Below are 19,704 nucleotides of genomic sequence, written 5' to 3' on the forward strand. Positions count from 1 at the left end.
CAACATTAGGTTTATAAGATTCAATCATAACAATAGAAGCAAAATTTATCTTAATTTTTCAAACCGTGGTACATTTCTCTCTGGGTTTTGTTACTGTTTTTCTTAAAAGAAAGGTATACTGAAATGAATGTGACTTTGTAGCAAAGTGCATTAACATCAATTTAGTTCTAAATAAAGAAAAAATACCGTCAGAAGCAGCTCACAGGCGAAGGTACTTAAAATTTGCAAATAGTATCTTCCCACCAAGCAGTATTATTTTCCTACATCCAAACACAAGGTAATAGAAGAGGTACTAGAATGAATGCAATATTACATCTAAGAGAGAAATGTCAGATTTGCTGCTGTGACATTTTGAGCTACCTTGAATCTATCTGGCTCTTGTTTACTCTTCTTGAATATGAAACAGTCAAGTTATCCATTACAGACTGCAACGCCTCCCACAGTGAGAAGTGTCAGCTTAGGTAGGAAATAAATATCCACAGAAGTTTACCTTTAACTCATAACTATTTGTATTTTCTCTGAAGAACCGTAATTATCATAATTAAGCAAATTTCCTAGCTTTAAAAAACAAGGTAATGCCAGAGAATTTTTGTTTTATATTTAAAGAACACTGAGAAATGAGGGCACCTCGGTGGCTCAGTCAGTTAAGCATCCAACTCTGGATTTCAGCACAGGTCATGATCTCAGGGTCATGGGATCCAGCCCTGTGTCAGGCTCTGCATTCAACTCAGAGTCCGCCTGTCCCTCTCCCTCCTCCCGTCGCTCGCTCGCTTGCTCTCTCTCAAATAAATAAAATCTTTAAAAAAAAAAAATTCTGTCTCCCTCTGCCCCGCCCCCTACCATTACTCCCTTTCTTTAAAAAAAAAAAAAGAAGATTGAGAAGCGTAGTACATTTCTCATAGTTAATTTTCTGGTATTTGAAATTTCTGAATAAATCATTTAAACAGTCAAACATTTAGCAGCTGGAACCAGACAGCTTTTAAGAATCAAGAATTTGGGGGGTGGAAATCAAGAATTCTAAATGAACCATCCCTCCTCTCATCCTCCCCACCAAAAAGGAAAACCTCACAGAGCTAAAGATTTCATTCTTTGGTCCCAGGAACATCATGTGGTACTCGCTGCCCCATCACATCTCTACCTCATGTAATCGCAATCACTTATTGTCTTCCAGGAAGACACCTAACTCATGGCATAAAAAGCTGAAGAACAGTGTGAAGCTGAGGAGGCCTGGGAGTCTGGAGTCTCAGATCCACTTTAATTGGTAAAACTGCTTAAGCTGCAAGTCCCTCGATATCTTGGTGCCTCCGTCTCCTTTAAAAAGGAGGAGTGAGAATAAATGCTCTTCAAGGCCTCAACTACTTTCAAAGTTCTGTTTTGTTTCTGAAAAGAGTCTTCAATAAATCAGAGTCCTTCTCAATGAGAATATATTGTAACTATTTTTTAAAGTAGGCTCCATGCCCAAAGTGAAGCCCAATGTGGGGCTTGAACTTAAACCCCTGAGATCAAGACCTGAGCTGAGATCAACAGTTGGATGCCCAACTGACTAAATCACCCAGGTGCTGCTTAACTCTTTTTAATTAAAATGTTCAAACATAGGGGTGCCTGGGTGGCTTAGTCGGTTAAGCATCTGCCTTCCACTCAGGTCATGATTCTAGGATCCTGGGATCAAGCCCCAGATTGGGCTCCCTGCTCAGAGTGGAGCCCACTTCTCCCTCTCCAGCTCCCCCCGCCCCCCGCTTGTGTTCCTTCTCTCACTACCTTTCTCTGTCATAAATAAATAAAATCTTTAAAAAAAAAAAATGTCCACGGGCGCCTGGGTGGCTCAGTGGGTTAAAGCCTCTGCCTTCGGCTCAGGTCATAATCCCAGGGTCCTGGGATGGAGCCCCCCAGGGTCCTGGGATCGAGCTCTCTGCTAGGCAAGGAGCCTGCTTCCCTTCCTCTCTCTCTGCCTTTCTTTCCCTACTTGTGATCTCTCTCTCAGTCAAATAAATAAATAAAATCTTAAAAAAAAAAAAAAGTCCAAACATAATCCATCAACAACTTTAACAACCATCAAGAATATGCTCTTATCTGCTAAAGCAGTTCAAATGTGATACCACATATAAGCGTATTTAAGTTATTTAAATCCAAAAACTATACAGCATGCTAACTGACTACAATAAAATGCATTCTGGGCAATGAGTTTAAAATTTCAGTTTTTCTCCCCCACAGAGGGACATTTCTATGAAATTTACATTGAAAGACAAGGACCCATAGCTACAAATTTCAGAGAAAGCTTCCTTATCTGGGGAAAAAGAAAAAAAATTCCAACAGAGAATGTCCTTTGGATTTCCACCTATACTTGGGCCCTGTGGGCTAATTAAAGATATAAACCATACTTTCCCTCCCTTCGTCCTTATTTCTTGACCACATTTTGTTTCCTGTTGTTCTGCACTGTTCTCAGTTTCTTTCATGAAGACACTCTTCCTTCTACATCTGTCTCCTCCCAATCAGATTATTCCTTTACTTTTAGATGGCAGCCCAACCAATGTCCAACACTCTAGTTTCATATTAGAGTTCTTGGGTCTAAATAATTTCATTATTTATTGCTTAAAGGCTCATTTTATTCTGTCAGAGACCTTCGCTTCTCGGTTCGGCATCAACTCCACGTGCATTTGTGTTTACATTCTTGACGCTGAGCCGTGAAACCGTTCTGTTGCTAAACAAATGATCGTCATTTTCTAATAAGGCTGGTGCTGATATAGATCTTTCTAAATATCAAAATATAATGCTAAAATCTCAAAAGTATATGTATAAATAGATAACTGGGGGAAAGGTCACAACTAAGTTAATTAGTGCTCTATTTAGAATTATACTATCAAAGCTAATCACTAAGGAAGAGCTAAATGCTCTAGTGAAAATTCCAAGTGTCATTAACTATGGTGCCACGAACGTTCATTAAAATAGAACTTCTCATTTAAATGATTAGCTTTGATAATTTAAGCGTGAATAGAGGTCTAATTTATTAATCTGTTGATTAACTGTCTCTGTTATGTGCATCAGATGGCTTATTAGATACCATACATTAATGATCTATGAAGATGGCGCTATTACCACCCGGTTACACAACGTAAATCACAAGCTGTCCTCACCCACTTCTAAAGTCAGAACAGGCAGAATGTCCATCAGCCAAGAATAGAATCTTCAAGCCACATTTGTACAAGACTTGGCGCCAGAGAAGGGAACGTGAAGGCGTGGGGTAATCAGACAACATCAAAATCAAAACTACCGACTAACTTCAAAACCAGAGCTCTTTGAAGGAAAAAATGAAAACTAATAGATGAGTCGAAGGTGTCTTTGTTCAAAAACCAACACAGGGGTGCCTGGGTGGCTCAGTGGGTTGAGCTGCTGCCTTCAGCTCAGGTCATGATCTCAGGGTCCTGGGATCAAGTCCCGCATCCGGCTCTCTGCTCAGCAGGGAGCCTGCCTCCCTCTCTCTCTCTCTGCCTGCCTCTCCATCTACTTGTGATTTCTCTCTGTCAAATAAATAAATAAAATCTTTAAAAAAAAAACCAACACAGAAGACAAGAGATGTTTCAAAGCAGATTCATCACAGAGGCACACATGTCATGTCTCAAATGGCATCGGTAAATGCAACTGACTGAACACTGGTCAAGGTGAGCGACTTACAGCATCTGTTCTCATCGGAAGGCCATCACAACAATACCACCGCTGCAACACAAAAGCATGCGGTTTCAAATTCTGAGAGTTTTCCAGCGAAGCTTTTAAAAAAAGAATTTTCCACGCATTCCTCATAAGCACTTTTAACCACACTATTTCACGGTGCGGCACATCCTACCTGGCAACATTTGTTCTGTACCAGGATCAGTACTGCTGGTTCTATGTTAAATGAAGGTTTTCAATGTGATAAAACTAAGCCTGCTTAAGAAGAATGAGGATTTGTCCCTCAAGATATAGTAACTGGAACGTATAATGGGGGAAAAAAAGGGACTCCACTCATAATAAAAAACAAGGAACAATCAATGTAAATTTACCCGAGAGTGAAGCTACTACTGAATTTTACAGTGGAACACTCAGAAAATAAAAAAGGAAGGGAGGGAAAGAGGCCGGGGGAGGGGGATTAAAATACTGAAGACTGTACCAATTCCTAAATGAGAGGTTTAAGAAATCTGTAAAGACAAAATTTCCCCTAATTTAAAGCTACACGTTTGATGTAATTAAAAACAAACAACAAAAAAAGAACAACCCAAGAGAGGTTTTTCTTTGGGTGTGGGGGGCTGTGTGGGGGGAGGAAGAGTTCACAAAGAGTTATGGTAGAAAAACCAATAAATAACTTCGTTCTTCTGCCCACCCCGGAAGCGGGGGTGGGGGGGGCGGGGACGGACAATGCAGTAAGAGAGACTTTACACTATCAAATTAGAATACTACAAAGCCTTAAAAATTAAGAGTTCAATTCTGGTACAGAAAAATAAATATAGCTAGATGAGGAGAAAAACTGAAAGTCTGGAAACAGATCTGAGTGTATACTGAAAAAGAGCGTCCTACTCAGGAGTTAAGTTATAAAGTTGTCATACAAAGTAGGAGATCTCATATAGAAAAAATTACCCTTGAAAAATTGTGAATCATGCCAAAATTATGAGAAATTGACCCCTTGCAAGCTCCGAAGCCAAGAATTATCTTGTATTGATTCTCTTTACATTCCGTCTCTCCCCACGCCCCACAGCGGTTAGCTGACATGCAAACATGATACAGTGCTATTATAAAAGAATTAGTATTGGACAAGAAAGCTACTATTCTCTTTAGTGACAATGCAGTAATTTAACGAGTATGAAGACAACTGGCTAAATATTCAGAGAAACATTAAATCATAATCCCAATTTATACTGAAATTTGAAATCAAACTGGAGCAACTCATCACTCTATTTCCAATCAGGAATGTCTGTTACCTGGCCCAGGGTAAGGGTGGCACCTCTGCCCTCTGTTCCCTTCTTTATCCCATCATCAGAAAGAACTAGAAGTGGGAGAGGGTGCTGGCACCACTGCCAGACCACAGTGCCCCAGCCTGGCTAAGAGCCAGGGCTTTGGCTGCATTCAAGCTAGGGAAGAAAACCTACTGCATTTAAGACAGCCCTAGATGAGAATACTCTAAAAATTTTAAGTAGCAAAATATACTACAGAATAGGATCAAGATCCCATGTAAGCACCCTGGCCTGAAAGAAAGGCTTGATGGGGTAATAAAACTGAGCACAGAAATTAAGGGAAAAAATTGTTTCAACAATGTTTCAACAAATAATCACCTAATGTTCATTTTTATGAATGCTATGAAATAGCATGTTCATCTCTATGAATGCTATGAAAAGCCCAATGTTACAGTAGCTATCTTTGAATAGTAAATTAGATATAATATCTCTAGTTGCTACATTTTCCATGCTGAGCATGTACTTTGTCAAAAGAAAATGGAAATTATTATAAAAAAGAAAATACTAATGAAACAGAATGTGAAAAACCACCTCTGTTCAAGTTAACTGTTAAGCTAACATCTAGATCTTTTCATCTCACATAAGATTAATCAATTAAGGTTTCTAGCAATAGAAGAATTCACAGTACAGAAGGAAATAAGACATTTTTCTAAATCATTAATATAAGAAATTATTTTAAAAGGCCAGAAATAAAAACACCAAATATATAAACTATTCATTCTGCGAGATGATTCATGCAAAATCATTTTGTACCACATAACACACAAAAGTTATCGCAATGCACTTGAAAAAAAAGTCAAAATCTGTAATATGGTAGAAATAATATTTTCCTTGTCAAGGTATTCTTTTTCAGTGTTCCAAGTTAGTCATCATTAAGAGAATCTTAGGCATCAGAATAAAGGTGACCAAATAGTTCTGCAAAAGTAATTTCACTCTAAGGACCCAGTGACAATTGAAGGTACTTACTCACACACAGCTAAACAGTAGTATCAAATGTTAAGAGCCTGAAGGTAAAAAGAACTTAAAATTCCAAAACTAAATAATACTTAAATACATCAAAGATTAAAGTACATTATTCAGTACTGAGTATTATACGGTAAAGTACAAATCTTTATAGAACCCTATAAAGCCTTTGGCACATTGTCTCCTCCACATATTATGAATTCATTTGGCAAGTTAAATAAATATCATCATAAGAGGGGCCCCTGGGTGACTCAGCCAGTTAAGTGACTGCCTTCAGCTCAGGTTATGATCCCAGGGTCCTGCAATCAAGCCCCACATGGGGCTCCCTGCTCAGCGGGGAGTCTGCTTCTCCTTCTCCCTCTGCCCCTCCCCAGCGCTTGTGTGTACATGTTCTCTTTCTCTCACAAATAAATAAAAATATTTAAAAAAAAAAAATCACAAGAGGCGGAGGTAAGTAATTCCAAAGCCCATCGCTCGATAAAGCAATGAAAAAATTGGCAAAACTGTCACCATCAACTTTCTTAAATTTGATAAATTAAAGCTTACAGCAACCAAGAGCAGTTCATCAAGAAAAATAGAAAATTCAGTAAGTATAGTGAGCTCTCTGGTATTTTAACTTACTCTGGTTCCCAAACCCTTCCCTCCAGCTCAATGGTGGCCTTGAATATAAGTAAGACCTGGCATTTCCAGCCCCAGGACCAGAGGGTGCAGAACAGGCTTCATTCTCAAAGACGTGTAATTCTTTGTTGTGACCTGGTGGTCCCTGGAAGACTGGCTCAAAAACCCTTGCCCTGTCTTGTCTGAGAACTCCACCAGCACTAAGAGGGCCGTATCAAAAACATTCATAGGCAAAGGTTTTAGCCACTGCTGCCTGACACAAAGGACTAACAGCTGGACAGAACAGCAGACTAACCAAAAGCTTCAGAGGAAAGGCGAGGAATAAGATGCTTAGGAAGTAAGGGCTTTCAGGAGCTCTGACACATCCCTGGGAATCTAAAAGGCCACACACATGCTGTGTACCTGCTCAGAAAAGACCTGAAAAGTTCCTACCTCTGGCTGATCTGGAGGCTCTGCGGAGGCAGGAAGCTAGGACTAAGGCGAAGATATAACTGCCTGGCTGAGTGTGGGGGTTGCACCCAAATGCACACTCAGACACTTCTGCAAAAATTGGGCCATGTTTTTAGTCCTGGGCATTTAAGGGCATCTCTGCGTGATGATTAGTTGACCATGAAGCTAACAGCATAAAGACTTCAGAGGTGACACATGACAACCACAAACTTAAAAAAATTGGTTCAGGGGGCGCCTGGGTGGCTCAGTGGGTTAAAGTCTCTGCCTTTGGCTTGGGTCATGATCCCAGGGTCCTGGCATTGAGCCCTGCATCGGGCTGGGCTCTCTGCTCAGCAAGGAGCCTGTATCATCCCCCACCCCGCCCCGCCTGCCTCTCTGCCTACTTGTGATCTCTGTCAATCTTTTTTTTTAAAAAAGATTTTATTTATTTATTTGACAGACAGAAAGATTTTATTTATTTATTTGATAGACAGAGATCACAAGTAGGCAGAGAGGCAGGCAGGGAGAGAGAGGAGGAAACAAGCTCTCTGCAGAGAGCCTGATGTGGGGCTCGATCCCCGGACCCGGGGATCATGACCTGAGACAAAGGCAGAGGCTTTAACCCACTGAGCCACTCAGGTACCCCAATAATCAAAATATTTTAAAAAAATAATAAAAAATAAATATGTAATTGGTTCGGAATTTTTAATTAATTTACTATTATTTTTTATATTAGATCAGAGAAGTCACTAAACAAATGACAACCAAATCCAAAAACAAAAGAATGAGAAAAGAGATCACATGCAAACTGAAACAAAAAGAGCTGTGGGACTACACAAACATCTGAAAAAAACATACTCAAGACAAAAACTGTTGTAAGAGAGAAAGGAAATCATGTAACGATAAAAATGCCAATCCGTCAAGAAGACCTAACAATTATAAACATGTATAAACCTAACCACAGAGCCCCAATATACATGAAGCATAAACTGACAGAACTGAAAGGGAGAAACAGAAGATTCAACATTAGTAGTTGAGAGATTTCAACACCCTACCTTCAGTAGTAGATATAAAACCTAGACAGAGAGAGATCCAAAGCAAACGGAAAATTTGAAAAATACAAACCAAACAGACCTAACACAACTATAGAACATTCCAACCAACAAGAACAAAATACTCATGGTATTCCAATGCACCTGAAACATTCTCCAGGAAAGATAGTATGTTGGACCATAAAACAAATCTCAATAAATTTTAATAGATTAAAATTACAGAAACTATATTCTCCAACCACAAAGGAATGAAATCAGAAATCAAAAACACAAGGAAATTTGAAAATCTCACCCTTGATATACTTGCTTTTCTCTAATTTACCAAATAAGTACTTTAAACATTATACTACAGTTCTGGCCAGGGCAATTAGGCAAGAAATAGAAAACACAACCAGATTAGAAAGGAAGAACAAAGATATATTTGCAGACATTTTCTTCTATACGAAAAAACAAACAAACAAAAAAATCCCAAGGTATCCACAAAAAATCTATTAGAGCTAATTAACAGTTCAGCAAATTTGCAGATATATAATAAGTATATAATTGTATTTCTGTACACTAGTAATGAACAATTCAAAACTGAAATTAAGAGAACAATTCTGTTTACAATTGCAGTTAAAAGAGTAAACTACTGGGGCGCCTGGGTGGCTCAGTGGGTTAAGCCACTGCCTTCGGCTCTGCTCAGCAGGGAGCCTGCTTCCTCCTCTCTCTCTGCCTGCCTCTCTGCCTGCTTGTCATCTCTTTCTGTCAAGTAAATAAATAAAATCTTTAAAAAAAAAAAAAAAAGTAAACTACTTCAAGATAGAAGTGTGAGACTTATACTTGGACAATTACAAAATGCTGTTAAAGAAAAATTTTAAAGGACCTAAATAAATGTAAAGATATCCCATGTTCAGGTACCAGAAGGCTTAATGTTGTTAAGATGACAATAGTCTTCAACTTAATCTACAGATTTAAAGCAATCTCTCTTAAAATTCCAGCTGGTTTTGGGGGGTTTTTTTGGCAGAAATTTACAAACTGATCCTAAATTTCATATAGAAATTCAAGAGACCCAGAACAGTCAAAACAATCTTGAAAAAGAACAAAGTACAACACCATACTTCCAAATACAAAACTCACTACAAAGATATAGTATACAAGATAGTGCAGTAGAGAATAAGGACATCGACAATAATGAACAAATTGAAAGCCTACAAGTAATCCCAAACATCTACGGTTAACTGATTTTTGACAAGGTTGCCATGACCTTTTTGCCATGGACAAAAAGTCTTTTCGATAACTGGTGCTGAGAAAACTGGATAACCAACATGCAAAATAATGGATCTGTCATCACCTTATATAACACACAAGAACTAACTCAAAAAGGGTCAAAGAACTCAATGTAAAAACTAAAACTATAAAATTAAGGAAGGTAGACATACATCTCCATGACTTTGGATTAGGCAACAGTTTCTCAGGTATGACATCAAAACCACAGTAACAAGAACAGCAACAATGACAAAGAACAGATAAATTGGACTTTTCCCAACTAAAAACTTTTGTGTATAAAAGGATACTATTAAGAAGGTGAAAAGACAAGCTTACCGAAGGAGAAAATACGGCAAATCTTATGTGTGATAAGAATCAAGTACCCAGAAGGTATTTAGAACCTCTTACAAAGCTCTGTAACAAAAAGGCAACCAACCATTTTTTTTTTAAACGGGTAAAGGATTTGAATGTACATTTCTGCAAAGAAGATACACATACGGTGACGCTAAGCATCATTAGTCCTTAGAGAAATGCATATCAGAGCCACAGAGATAGAACTATACACCCACCTAACAGCTATCATTTTTTTTTTTTAAAAGGAGATACTGGAACCCTCATACATCACTACTGGGAATGTAAAAATGGTACAAGGCCCTGTGGAAAACAGCCTGACATCTCCTCAAACATAGAGTTACCAGACAACCCAGGAATTCTAGGTACATAAATAAAAGAACAAAAAATAAGCTTTCACACAAAAACTTGTTCGGTAGCACTACTCATAATAGCAAAATAACAGAAACAAATCAAATATCCATCAATCGATGAAGAGATAAACAAATGGTGGCAAATCCATCAGTGGAATATAACTCAGGCATGGAAAGGAATGAAGTACTGACACGTGCTACAATGGGCACGAGCTTCAAAAACATGCTAAAGGGAAAAGCCAGACTCAGAAGGCCACATTTTGGATGATTCCAGTTATATAAAATGTCTCCACAGAGACAGACAGTAGATTATGAGTTACTAGGGATGGGAGGCAGGGAGGATTAGGGAGCCACTACTTAACAGTTAGAGGCTTCTCTCTGGGTGACAACAATGATCTGGAATTAAGAGAGCAGCTACACGACATTGTATATGTATTAAAACCCACTAAATAGTACCTTAAAATGATCGCTTACAATTTGTATTAGGAGCCCAAGGTGGCAGGTAAGTTGTTTGCATAACAGTTATTAAACCAGATGAGCCAAACAATACCTACTGGAACTACTTAAACAAATTACCTCCAAAACTCTACAAATAAGATACAGAACCATCCCTATCAAAACCTGACTTTTTAATCAGCAGGTACAGCAGAAAAATCTGCAAAACACAAGAATTATTTTTAAAAGCCTTTAGAAATCAACAAGGGAACAGCCAAAATAAAGCTAATGTCAAAAAGATATCTTTCACGTATCAAAGTTGTAAATGTTTACCCTATTTTAATAAGTAGACATGTGTGATTGATAAGGACCACAACCAGCTTTCCACATTCCCATCTTTAATCACTGCAAACTTAAGGGGACCAGCTAGACAACATGTTTATAGTCTACATCAGTGGTACCATTTTGAAAGATTTATACCTGGGATTAGTAGGATTTTCATATCAGTGAAGGTCCATATAGATGCTCCCTAGAAATACCTAACTATTTTAAGATAAAAATCCAGTTTACCTTAAAATGCCTAGTTGAGCAGAGTGGATTCCACGTTAAATACACCGCCCATTCTGACACTCGGGAATCAGTACTAACACGTCTCAACTGCCCCAGGTTAAGTGAGAAAGCACCAGAGTGAGTGCCAGGAGAAGCACCGCACTAGGAATTCACCCCTGGCTGAAAAAGCCAGCGTCTACTTAAGGCTTAATTAACACATTTATAACTGACAAATGTAACTTAAGTAAAAAGACCAATCACCAGAAACCATTTGCCCAGATTAGACTGAACAAAAAGCTGCCTCCTCAGGTCAATCAGATGTTGAATGTTCTAAAACAGCAACAAAAGAATCTAAGGGGCATGTTTCAACAATAATGACGATTCTACAAAGCCTGAAATACCACAATAAAAGGACAAATTAAAATAAATTCCAAGAAAAGATTATCTTGAAAAGACTTTTAAATTCAGTAAGACCTGTTCACCATGCTCATCAAATCAATATATACGATTACTTTTCACAAAAATTTAATCCCAAAAGGAAAAAAAGGAAAAGAAAGATATTTACCTCTTCTAAGCTAGGGAGCGAAGAAGAAGATACTGTTCGAGATGACAATGGGTGAAATGGCTCTTGACCAATGGCATGTTGATGATTCTGTATTTGTACAAAAGGGTTTTGCGGTGGCCTGTGCGGCAATGGAGGTAGGCCATAGGGAAAACCCGGCCCCATTAGGTGATTCTGTTGTAAGTTAGCAAAAGTCCATGCTCCGTCAGGTGCCAGGTATTTCAAGGGAGGAGGGGCAAGGTGTTCAGATGGCAACGAGAAAGGCGAGCTGAATATCTGGGGCGGTAGGCGCTGTGGAAATGCTGGGTTGCTGGCTACTTCAAGGTCTCTGCTGTTGTCATTAAAGTTAGAAAAGTGGCTACTGTGGTCTGTGCTGGATGGGGGAGATGGGACTGCTGGTGGGCTCCTAGTCTGAATTTGTCTATATTGCAAAAGTCTTGATTGAGGTGGTGGCATTTCAGCTAGTTCCCGTGTTTCACTTTGATCACGATTAGACAGTTCTCTGATTAAGTCTTGAAACCTACATAAAGACGATGAAATATGAGGAAAAGAAAACAAAAAAGCTCTGTCACATCAAGGAGAGCTTTAGTCAACTACACATGTTAATTTTTACAGACAAAATCAGAATACTTCGTTAGAATTAACATTAATTAATCTCAAAAGTGAGCATCAAAGGGCAGTTGGGTGGCTCATTTGGTCAGACTCTTTCCTGGTTTCAGCTCAGGATCAAGCCCCATGTTGGGCTCCACGCTCAGTGTGGAGTCTGCTTGTCCCTCTCCCTCTGCTTCTCCCCCTCGCTTGCACATGTAGGCTCTCTCTCTCTTTCAAATAAATAAATAAAGTCTTCCAAAAAAAAAAAAAAAGTGATCATTAACAGGCAATAGATGCTGAGTGGGAGGCACTAAATATGTCCAAGTACCTGATTTCTTTCTTTTCCCTTGGCATTAAAAACTGTCCTTGTCTCAGACACCTGGGTGGCTCAGTCGGTTAAACAACCACCTTCGGCTCAGGTCATGATCCTGGGGTCCTGGGAGTCCCGCATCAGGCTCCCTGCTTAGCAGAAAGTCTGCTTCTCCCTCTGCCACTCCCTGCCTCTTGCTTGCTCTCTCTCTCATTCTCTTTCAAATAAATAAAGTCTTTAAAAAAAAAAATTGTCCTTGCGTCTACATGTCTTTGATAACTGGCGGTTACGAAAAGTCACCATTGTGGTGGGCCTTGTTCAGAGGGATCAGGAAACACTTCACTGCAGTCACATGACACTGCCCATAAAAACAAGTTTGCACTAAGGACTGAACACTCATAAGTGTTTACAGTTTAAAAAGACAGAATTCTGTGCAGGCAGGGGAAAAAAACTGATGACAAACTTCTCCTTTTTAACATTTTAACTTACTTCTGTGTCCATTCATGTATGACTACTGAGTAGGAAAAACATACAGCGACGGTCTATTTTTCTCAGGAGAGCCACAAAGCAAGGGGCCACATTAATTTTCAATCCACAACGGACTGTCCATACACAGATTTGCCCCAGTTACTTCTAAACGATTCCCTATCTTTTAGAATCAATCATTAGAACGGCGTACCATGTGCCTAGAAGGCCAGCATCCAGCATCTTTGGGACAATATCCCAACTTGAGGCTAAAAGGACGACACCCAAGGAAGAACACAGTGTGTGGGAGGAGGGGGCGTGGGCCATGCTTCCGAGGCTATGTTTACTCTGCGGAAGTACCTGGAGTCTGTGGTTTCTGCTTCATCTTCGGCACTGCTGGGGAGCTTCCACTCTGCTCTCACTGGGGGCTGATGCAATCCGATGGGCGTCTGAGGAAGGTGCTGGAGGTGCGGATGCGGGCGGTGATGGTGCGGGTACGGAATACTGCCCTGACTGAGATAGGCGTGATGCTCGTTCCACTGCTGGAACCTCACTTGCTGCTGCCTTAGTGTTTCTAGCGCTACACTCCCGTGCATACGATCTGCAAGATATTTGGGAAGAGTTTAAATTTTCATGCCTTTGGGGTTTCGGGTTCATTTGGGGTTTCAAGCTACTCAAGTGTTTTTACAACTAGATTTTCTTCACAGAGACAAAGAAATGCCCACCATTTTGGGTATTTCCTAAATTTGCCCGTAACTAAGGTCATGGTAATGGTGGCGAGGTTCTTCCTTACCTACGTGATCCCGGAGACTGGCATCACCTGGATGCTTGACAGCAAACAGCGTTTGGAACAAGGTTCTGCCTGTCACACTAAGCGACTGATTTTTGCTGCCACTGTTTGAAGAACTGAATCAATCCTGACCCAAATTAATATTGCACAGTACATGCAAATTGAAGGAAATAATCTCTGACTTTGTCACGTCCCGCAGTGACAGGAGAACTTACCTAAAGCCTCCCCTACAGGCAATCCTGGGGGGTTCTCATCAGTGAAGTTACTCAGATGTGACGGAAGGAGGGGGCCGGGCTGTGCGATGGCTCGCAGAGGACCATGGCCTTCCTGCAGCATGGGAGGCGGCTGCTGCTCAGGGATCACAGCCTCTGCGGGTGGGGACTGCGGGCGGTGAGACACGGCGCTATTAAAGAAAGCGCTGTTGGGTCCTGCCTGATAGGCAGGAGAAAGCTGAGGCGGCGGCTGCGGAGTCAGCTGGTTCAGCGGATTCGGCGGCGGGACTACCTGATTTGGCTGGGGTGGCATCTGATTTGGTTGTTCAGGCAAATTACTCTGCTGCTGATTTAACAGGGCGTGTTGCTGCGGAATCGGAAACGGTGGTCTGGGTAGCTGGGGAAGGGGATGAAAATGACGACTGGGGATGGCATACTGTGCATGGGGAGCCGGGAGAGGAAGATTTATGTGTCTCGGGTTGAGATTATCTTTGCGATGAAATTTGGTATTGGGATAAACAACACCAGGACGCGACTCAGGACTTCTGTTCTGTGGACTTGATTCCAAATCAATCTAGAAAAAAATAAGAAGTCTTTCTTAACTATGGAAGATCTGGGTCCTGTGGCTCTCCACCTTTCCACCCCTAGCACATCTACAGGGTAGGATAGATTGTTACCAGTCACCAGTCAGAGCAGGGGCCCAATCACCTTCTGACAATCAAGTGAGGGAATAAATATTTTTTAAATTAGAAAAGATGAAACAGGAAAAAAAAAGGCATATTATATTTGAGTCATAAGAAGAGATATTGCCATCTTATTAACATACCCACTTCCATTCTTTTAAAAAACATTATTTTTAATTTCACACTTTCTTCCTTGGAAAGATAACCTTCATTCAAATGTGTACTTTCCTTTCAATTTTATTGTTTTTATACATCTCTCTCTTCAAATATATCTGTATTAATTTTAAAAAGACTTCTCTCAATTTAAACAACTGTGAAGTGAACAAATAAGTAAGTACTTTATCATCACCTTTGTATAACCAGTTTGATTGTCAATTCTTGCCATGTGGTACTGACATTTATTCTTTCAACAAAGATTTACTGAGAGCCTACCCAGGGCACTCGACCTTGTGCTGGAGATTAAGAAGGCAGTAAAAGGACTTAGTTTGTACCCTCAGGAGCTTATAGCAAAGGCTGGCAAATGATGGCCCCCAGGCCATTTCCAGCCCACCAGATTTCTGCAGTGAAAGTTTTGCTGGAACACAGCCACCCCCATTTGCTGACGTACAGTCTATGGCCGCTTTCTCTCCACAGTGGCAGAGCTGAGACCGCCACAAAAACCATACGGCCACAAAGCCTGAAGATGTACTATCTGGCCTTTTGCAGGAAAAGTTTGCAAAGCCCAGGCTTGGAGTCTGGTAGAAGATACCCACAAGTAAACACAAAATTAGAGGTGTTCACGAAAGGATGTGATCGGAGATCCTACTGCCTCAGACAATGAGAGGTGGTGTCACAAAGGCTATGGCGTTTGAATTGAGTCTTGCACAGAGAGCTGGAATTTACCCATGAGGGAAGGACACTCTAGGTAAAGGCAACAGCTTAACCAAGGAGAGGGGGAAGGAGAAAAATATGGCAGATTTAAGGAGCACGAGAAGCTTTGTATACACACAGAGCTACAACTTCACTTGTTAAGATGTGAGTTTTCCCCTTCCTGACATCAGATAAAACTGCTAGAGCCCAATTACATAAGACCCTGAATGATTCAGTGCTGAGAATAAACATTTTTAATCCTATATGTAAACTGTGGTAAGCTACCAAAGATTTGTAAGCCAGGGAGTGCTGTCATCCTTCCAAAACCTAAGTTTGATCGTAAGTGGTGACAATGTGGAAACTGAAATATAAGGTGGGAAGAAGCAATTTTTCTTTCCCATCTCTGTCCAAACACTCAATGAGCTGCTCTGGTATATCAATCTCCTTCTAGGTTTCAGTGTGGAAAATCGTCACTGGGGACTGCAGAGGACTTGCCTCCCCAAAGGCTCTCAAGCTGAACACGGAATTGACCGCTGTCAAGAACCCAGAACAAGCAGCTTGTTCCTGAATTGCCCCTGAGGTGCCCCTGGCAACCAAGCGATCACACCAATGGCGGAGATGAGCCCATCATGCCTCCAGGGCCTTTTCATCTCTCATCACTAGCTCCCATGGACTGCCACTGAATTTGGCCAATAAGGTCCTTAAGATGACTGGGTGTATAGAAACTGTCTAGAAAATGAAATGAGAAGAATGACAATTCCATCCCAGTCTTCCCGAGCCGCTGCAGTGCCTGCTCTCTGAATGTCTCAGAGCCCATTACCCACAGTGACATTATAAACATGGAGGTCTTCAATAATGAGTTGTCATTAATCTACAATGACCTGAGATTTGAGCTTCATATATTAATTCATTACACTTTATCTGCAAAATAAGGGAAAAAAAAGTTTCAGAACCTACTTAAGGCTCTTTACAAACAAACGCTGTCCCCCATAAATCTTCATCTTTTTGATGACTGATGCTGCATTTAGCTGGGATATGCATCTTTCTATAAGATACTGTTGGAAAGCTTACTCAGATCACGTTGGGGAGATCGTGATTAGATGTCAAGGTTGTTTGTGGATAAGCTGCCTCCTTCACTTCTGACTCTGACATGGACCAGAAGCTAGGCCGGTCACAGAAGCTTAAATCAAGACTGTGCTACTCGGTGGGGCGCCTGAGTGGCTCAGTCAGTTAAGCTGCCAACTCCTGATTTCAGTTCAGGTCACGATCTCAGGTTTCCGGGAGCCAGCCCCTACTTGGGCTCCCCACTCAGCTGGGAGCCTGCTTGTCCCTCTCCTTCTGACCCCCCCCAAAATAAATAAATAAATCTGTAAAAAGAAAATACAAAGACTATGATACTCGGGGCGCCGAGTCGCTCAGCCAGTTGGGCATCTGACTCTTGGTTTTGGCTTAGGTCGTAATCTCAGGGGCATGGGACCCAGCCCCACATTGGGCTCTGTGCTCAGCACAGAGTCTGCTTGTCCCTCTTCCTTGGCTCTTCCCCCTGTGTGCTCTCTGCCTCTCTCTCTAATGAACAAAATCTTAAAAAATAATAATAATAAATGAACACACTGTGCTGCTCTATGCTACTACAGTGGGCTAAGCAGCATAGAGGGCTGTACTGGCTGAAGGAGCCTGAGAATTAGATTACTACCAGAATTACATTATCTTCCATCACTTCCCTCTCAATACTGAGACACTGAGTCAAGGAGAGCTAGGAAGTGGCTTGCCCCAAGGCCCTAGGACAAAGCATCAGTATGAAAAGAAAATCAAACACATCTACCAGGTTGCCTAGTTCCTGAACAGGGAAAGATCATGAGAAATTTTAAAACAAGGACACAAGAGACACTTGGCTACCTGGGCTTCGGTTGCTCTCATGGCACCCAAGGCTCCTGTGGGAGACTGCGTCCTACGCTACCTCCGACCACAAGGGCTGCCCCAGCATCCTCCCTGCCGCCTGGTCTCTCCCTGCGTCCCTTTCCACACACACAGAACCTCCACTGGACGGCAGCTCCGCTCGGACTCTGCAGGAAGTGCCACTGGCTGCCTCATCTGTACTCCTGGGGCAGGCACTAAGTCTTCTCAGTTGTAGAAACTGTGAGTCAGAGCTGCTGATGGGACATAAGTCACTGAACATAGAGAACCGTAGCTTAAAGCCAGCTGAAGTTGGAAATACAGATTTGGAAGTCATTATCATGCAGCAGAGATTTAAAACCATGGAACTGACCTAGCTTATAGTGAGGAATCATAGAGTGCAGAGACGTGTAGGACAGTGACAGAACCCTGGGAAACCCCAACATAAGGACTAGGGACAGATGGGAAGGGGGCGGGCAGGAACTTAGAAAAGAGACAGGTCATGTTAGAGTTGTGAAAAGTAGAAATCTATGTCAAGGAAACCAAAAGAAACAAGATGGTCAAGAAGAAAGAAGCAGGAAATAGTAACAAATACCGCAGAAAAGACAAGTAAGACTACAGCTTAAGTGGGTTCCTAAGAGTTGGTCACCCGAGGGGAACCTGGATGGCTCAGTCGGTTAAGCATCTGCTACAGCTCGGGTCATGATTCCACAGACCCAGGACTGCGCCCCACATCAGGCTCCCTGTTCAGCTGGGAGTCTGCCTTTCTCTTCCCCTCACTCCACTTGTGTGCACTCTCTCTCTCTTTTTCTCTCTCTCAAATAAATAAATAAGATCTTAGAGATTTCCAGTGGCACTAATTCAACCAATGGTTTGATTGTCCCTAATTCATTCACAAGCACAGAAGCAAGGAGAGTAGAAGAATGGGTGGGTAAAGAGTTTAGGATTAGTGATGACATGAATAAGTCATGGGTATAAAAGATACAGCATAGGGAATATAATCAGTGGTATTATAATAGCGTTGTACAGTGACAGATGTAATTGCACTATGAAGAGTAAGCAGAACATACAGACTCAGTGAATCACTATGTTGTACACCTGAAATGAATGTGACATTGTGTGTCAACTATACTTCATTTAAAAAAGTTAAGGAGTTACACAGCAGGTGTACTGAGAGGACAAGATAAGCTAAAGCTACTTAAGGAAGTGAAGTCTTCCTTCTTCACTGTAACAACTCTTTGCATGCTGAGATTATTTTCAATGACACATCTGCAAGCTGTGTCTTCACTTAGTACTTTGTCACGGAAAGGCTCTAAATTCAAGTCTATCACTGAATAACACAATGTGAGGAAGGTATACAAATAAATCAGATAATGTAGCCACAAAGAAAAGGTCAAGGGAGAGAGGCATGACACAACCCACCAGATCCTCATGAAACAATAAACATAAAAGACACACATAAAAAGATAGAAAATTTTCTTTAAAACATTAAGATTCCAAGGTGATCAATCAGACTAAATCCATTAGGACAATGCATTCACCAAATGTAAGCAGCATACCTGTTTTGATTCTGTAGGCTTTTTCTCTGGTGTTCGAATCTTATTAATTTCAGCTCCAGGATTATTTGTATCACTTTTACCTAAGAAAATATTTTAAAATTCTTATAAATTGTTTCCAATGGATGTTACATTTCCAGTGACTAACAATTATTAGACAGAAGCAGAATATTTTGAACATTGTTCACCCATTACTTCGATTTATACTACTGCTTGGGATTTGCTTTCTCTAAAGTTTCAGAGTTGCAGTTTCCCTGCAAGAAAGAAAATTTATAATTAAAGCAAACCTCATTGTCAAAACAAAAGCGTAAATAAAGGAATAACCTTAAATCATGAAATAACTTCAAAGATAACTGTCCATTCTCCAGGAATTCGGAGCCTTGTTTTCTTAAACTGGATGCACAAAAGGCATTGGCTTCTTGCCTGTTTATAAAGGCTCAATGCTTTGGTCATTCACAAATGCAATTAAGCAAAATCCAAATAATATGCCAACCCAATTGAACAGAGGAATCTAAATGAACAGATATTCTGAAAGGGATGTAGTTATATTGCTTAAAAGTAATAGAGAGCAAATTAAATACAAGTGGATGATAAATAGTAAAGGAAGCAAATTAAGATTTTTTTTCTATTTTTTTTAATTAACATATAATGTATTATTTGCCCCAGGGGTACAGGTCTATGAATCACTAGGCTTACACACTTCACAGCACTCACCAGAGCACATACCCTCCACAATGTCCATAACCCAACCACCCTCTCCCTACCCACCTCCCCGTGGCAACCCTCAGTTTATTTTGTGAGATTAAGAGTCTCATG

The 19,704-nt window shown here is 40.8% G+C and overlaps 1 protein-coding gene across 9 annotated transcripts in view; it reads right to left on the minus strand.

Annotated features, from left to right (window-relative positions):
• HELZ (helicase with zinc finger) overlaps positions 1-19,704 on the minus strand; it is a 186,075-nt gene that overhangs the window by 16,324 nt on the left and 150,047 nt on the right. For 8 of the 9 annotated variants that reach the window (XM_059149522.1, XM_059149520.1, XM_059149523.1 and 5 more), the window contains 4 exons: positions 18,892-18,971; positions 13,911-14,481; positions 13,266-13,506; positions 11,543-12,059 (listed from right to left, as the gene is read on the minus strand). In XM_059149522.1, the coding sequence (XP_059005505.1) occupies positions 11,543-12,059; positions 13,266-13,506; positions 13,911-14,481; positions 18,892-18,971 (1,409 nt within the window). Of the gene's footprint in view, positions 1-900; positions 1,312-11,542; positions 12,060-13,265; positions 13,507-13,910; positions 14,482-18,891; positions 18,972-19,704 lie in introns of those variants that run through there. The other variant, XM_059149526.1, reaches the window with a different exon arrangement.

This window comes from Mustela lutreola, chromosome 15, assembly GCF_030435805.1.
Source record: "Mustela lutreola isolate mMusLut2 chromosome 15, mMusLut2.pri, whole genome shotgun sequence".
Taxonomy (NCBI): domain Eukaryota; kingdom Metazoa; phylum Chordata; class Mammalia; order Carnivora; family Mustelidae; genus Mustela; species Mustela lutreola.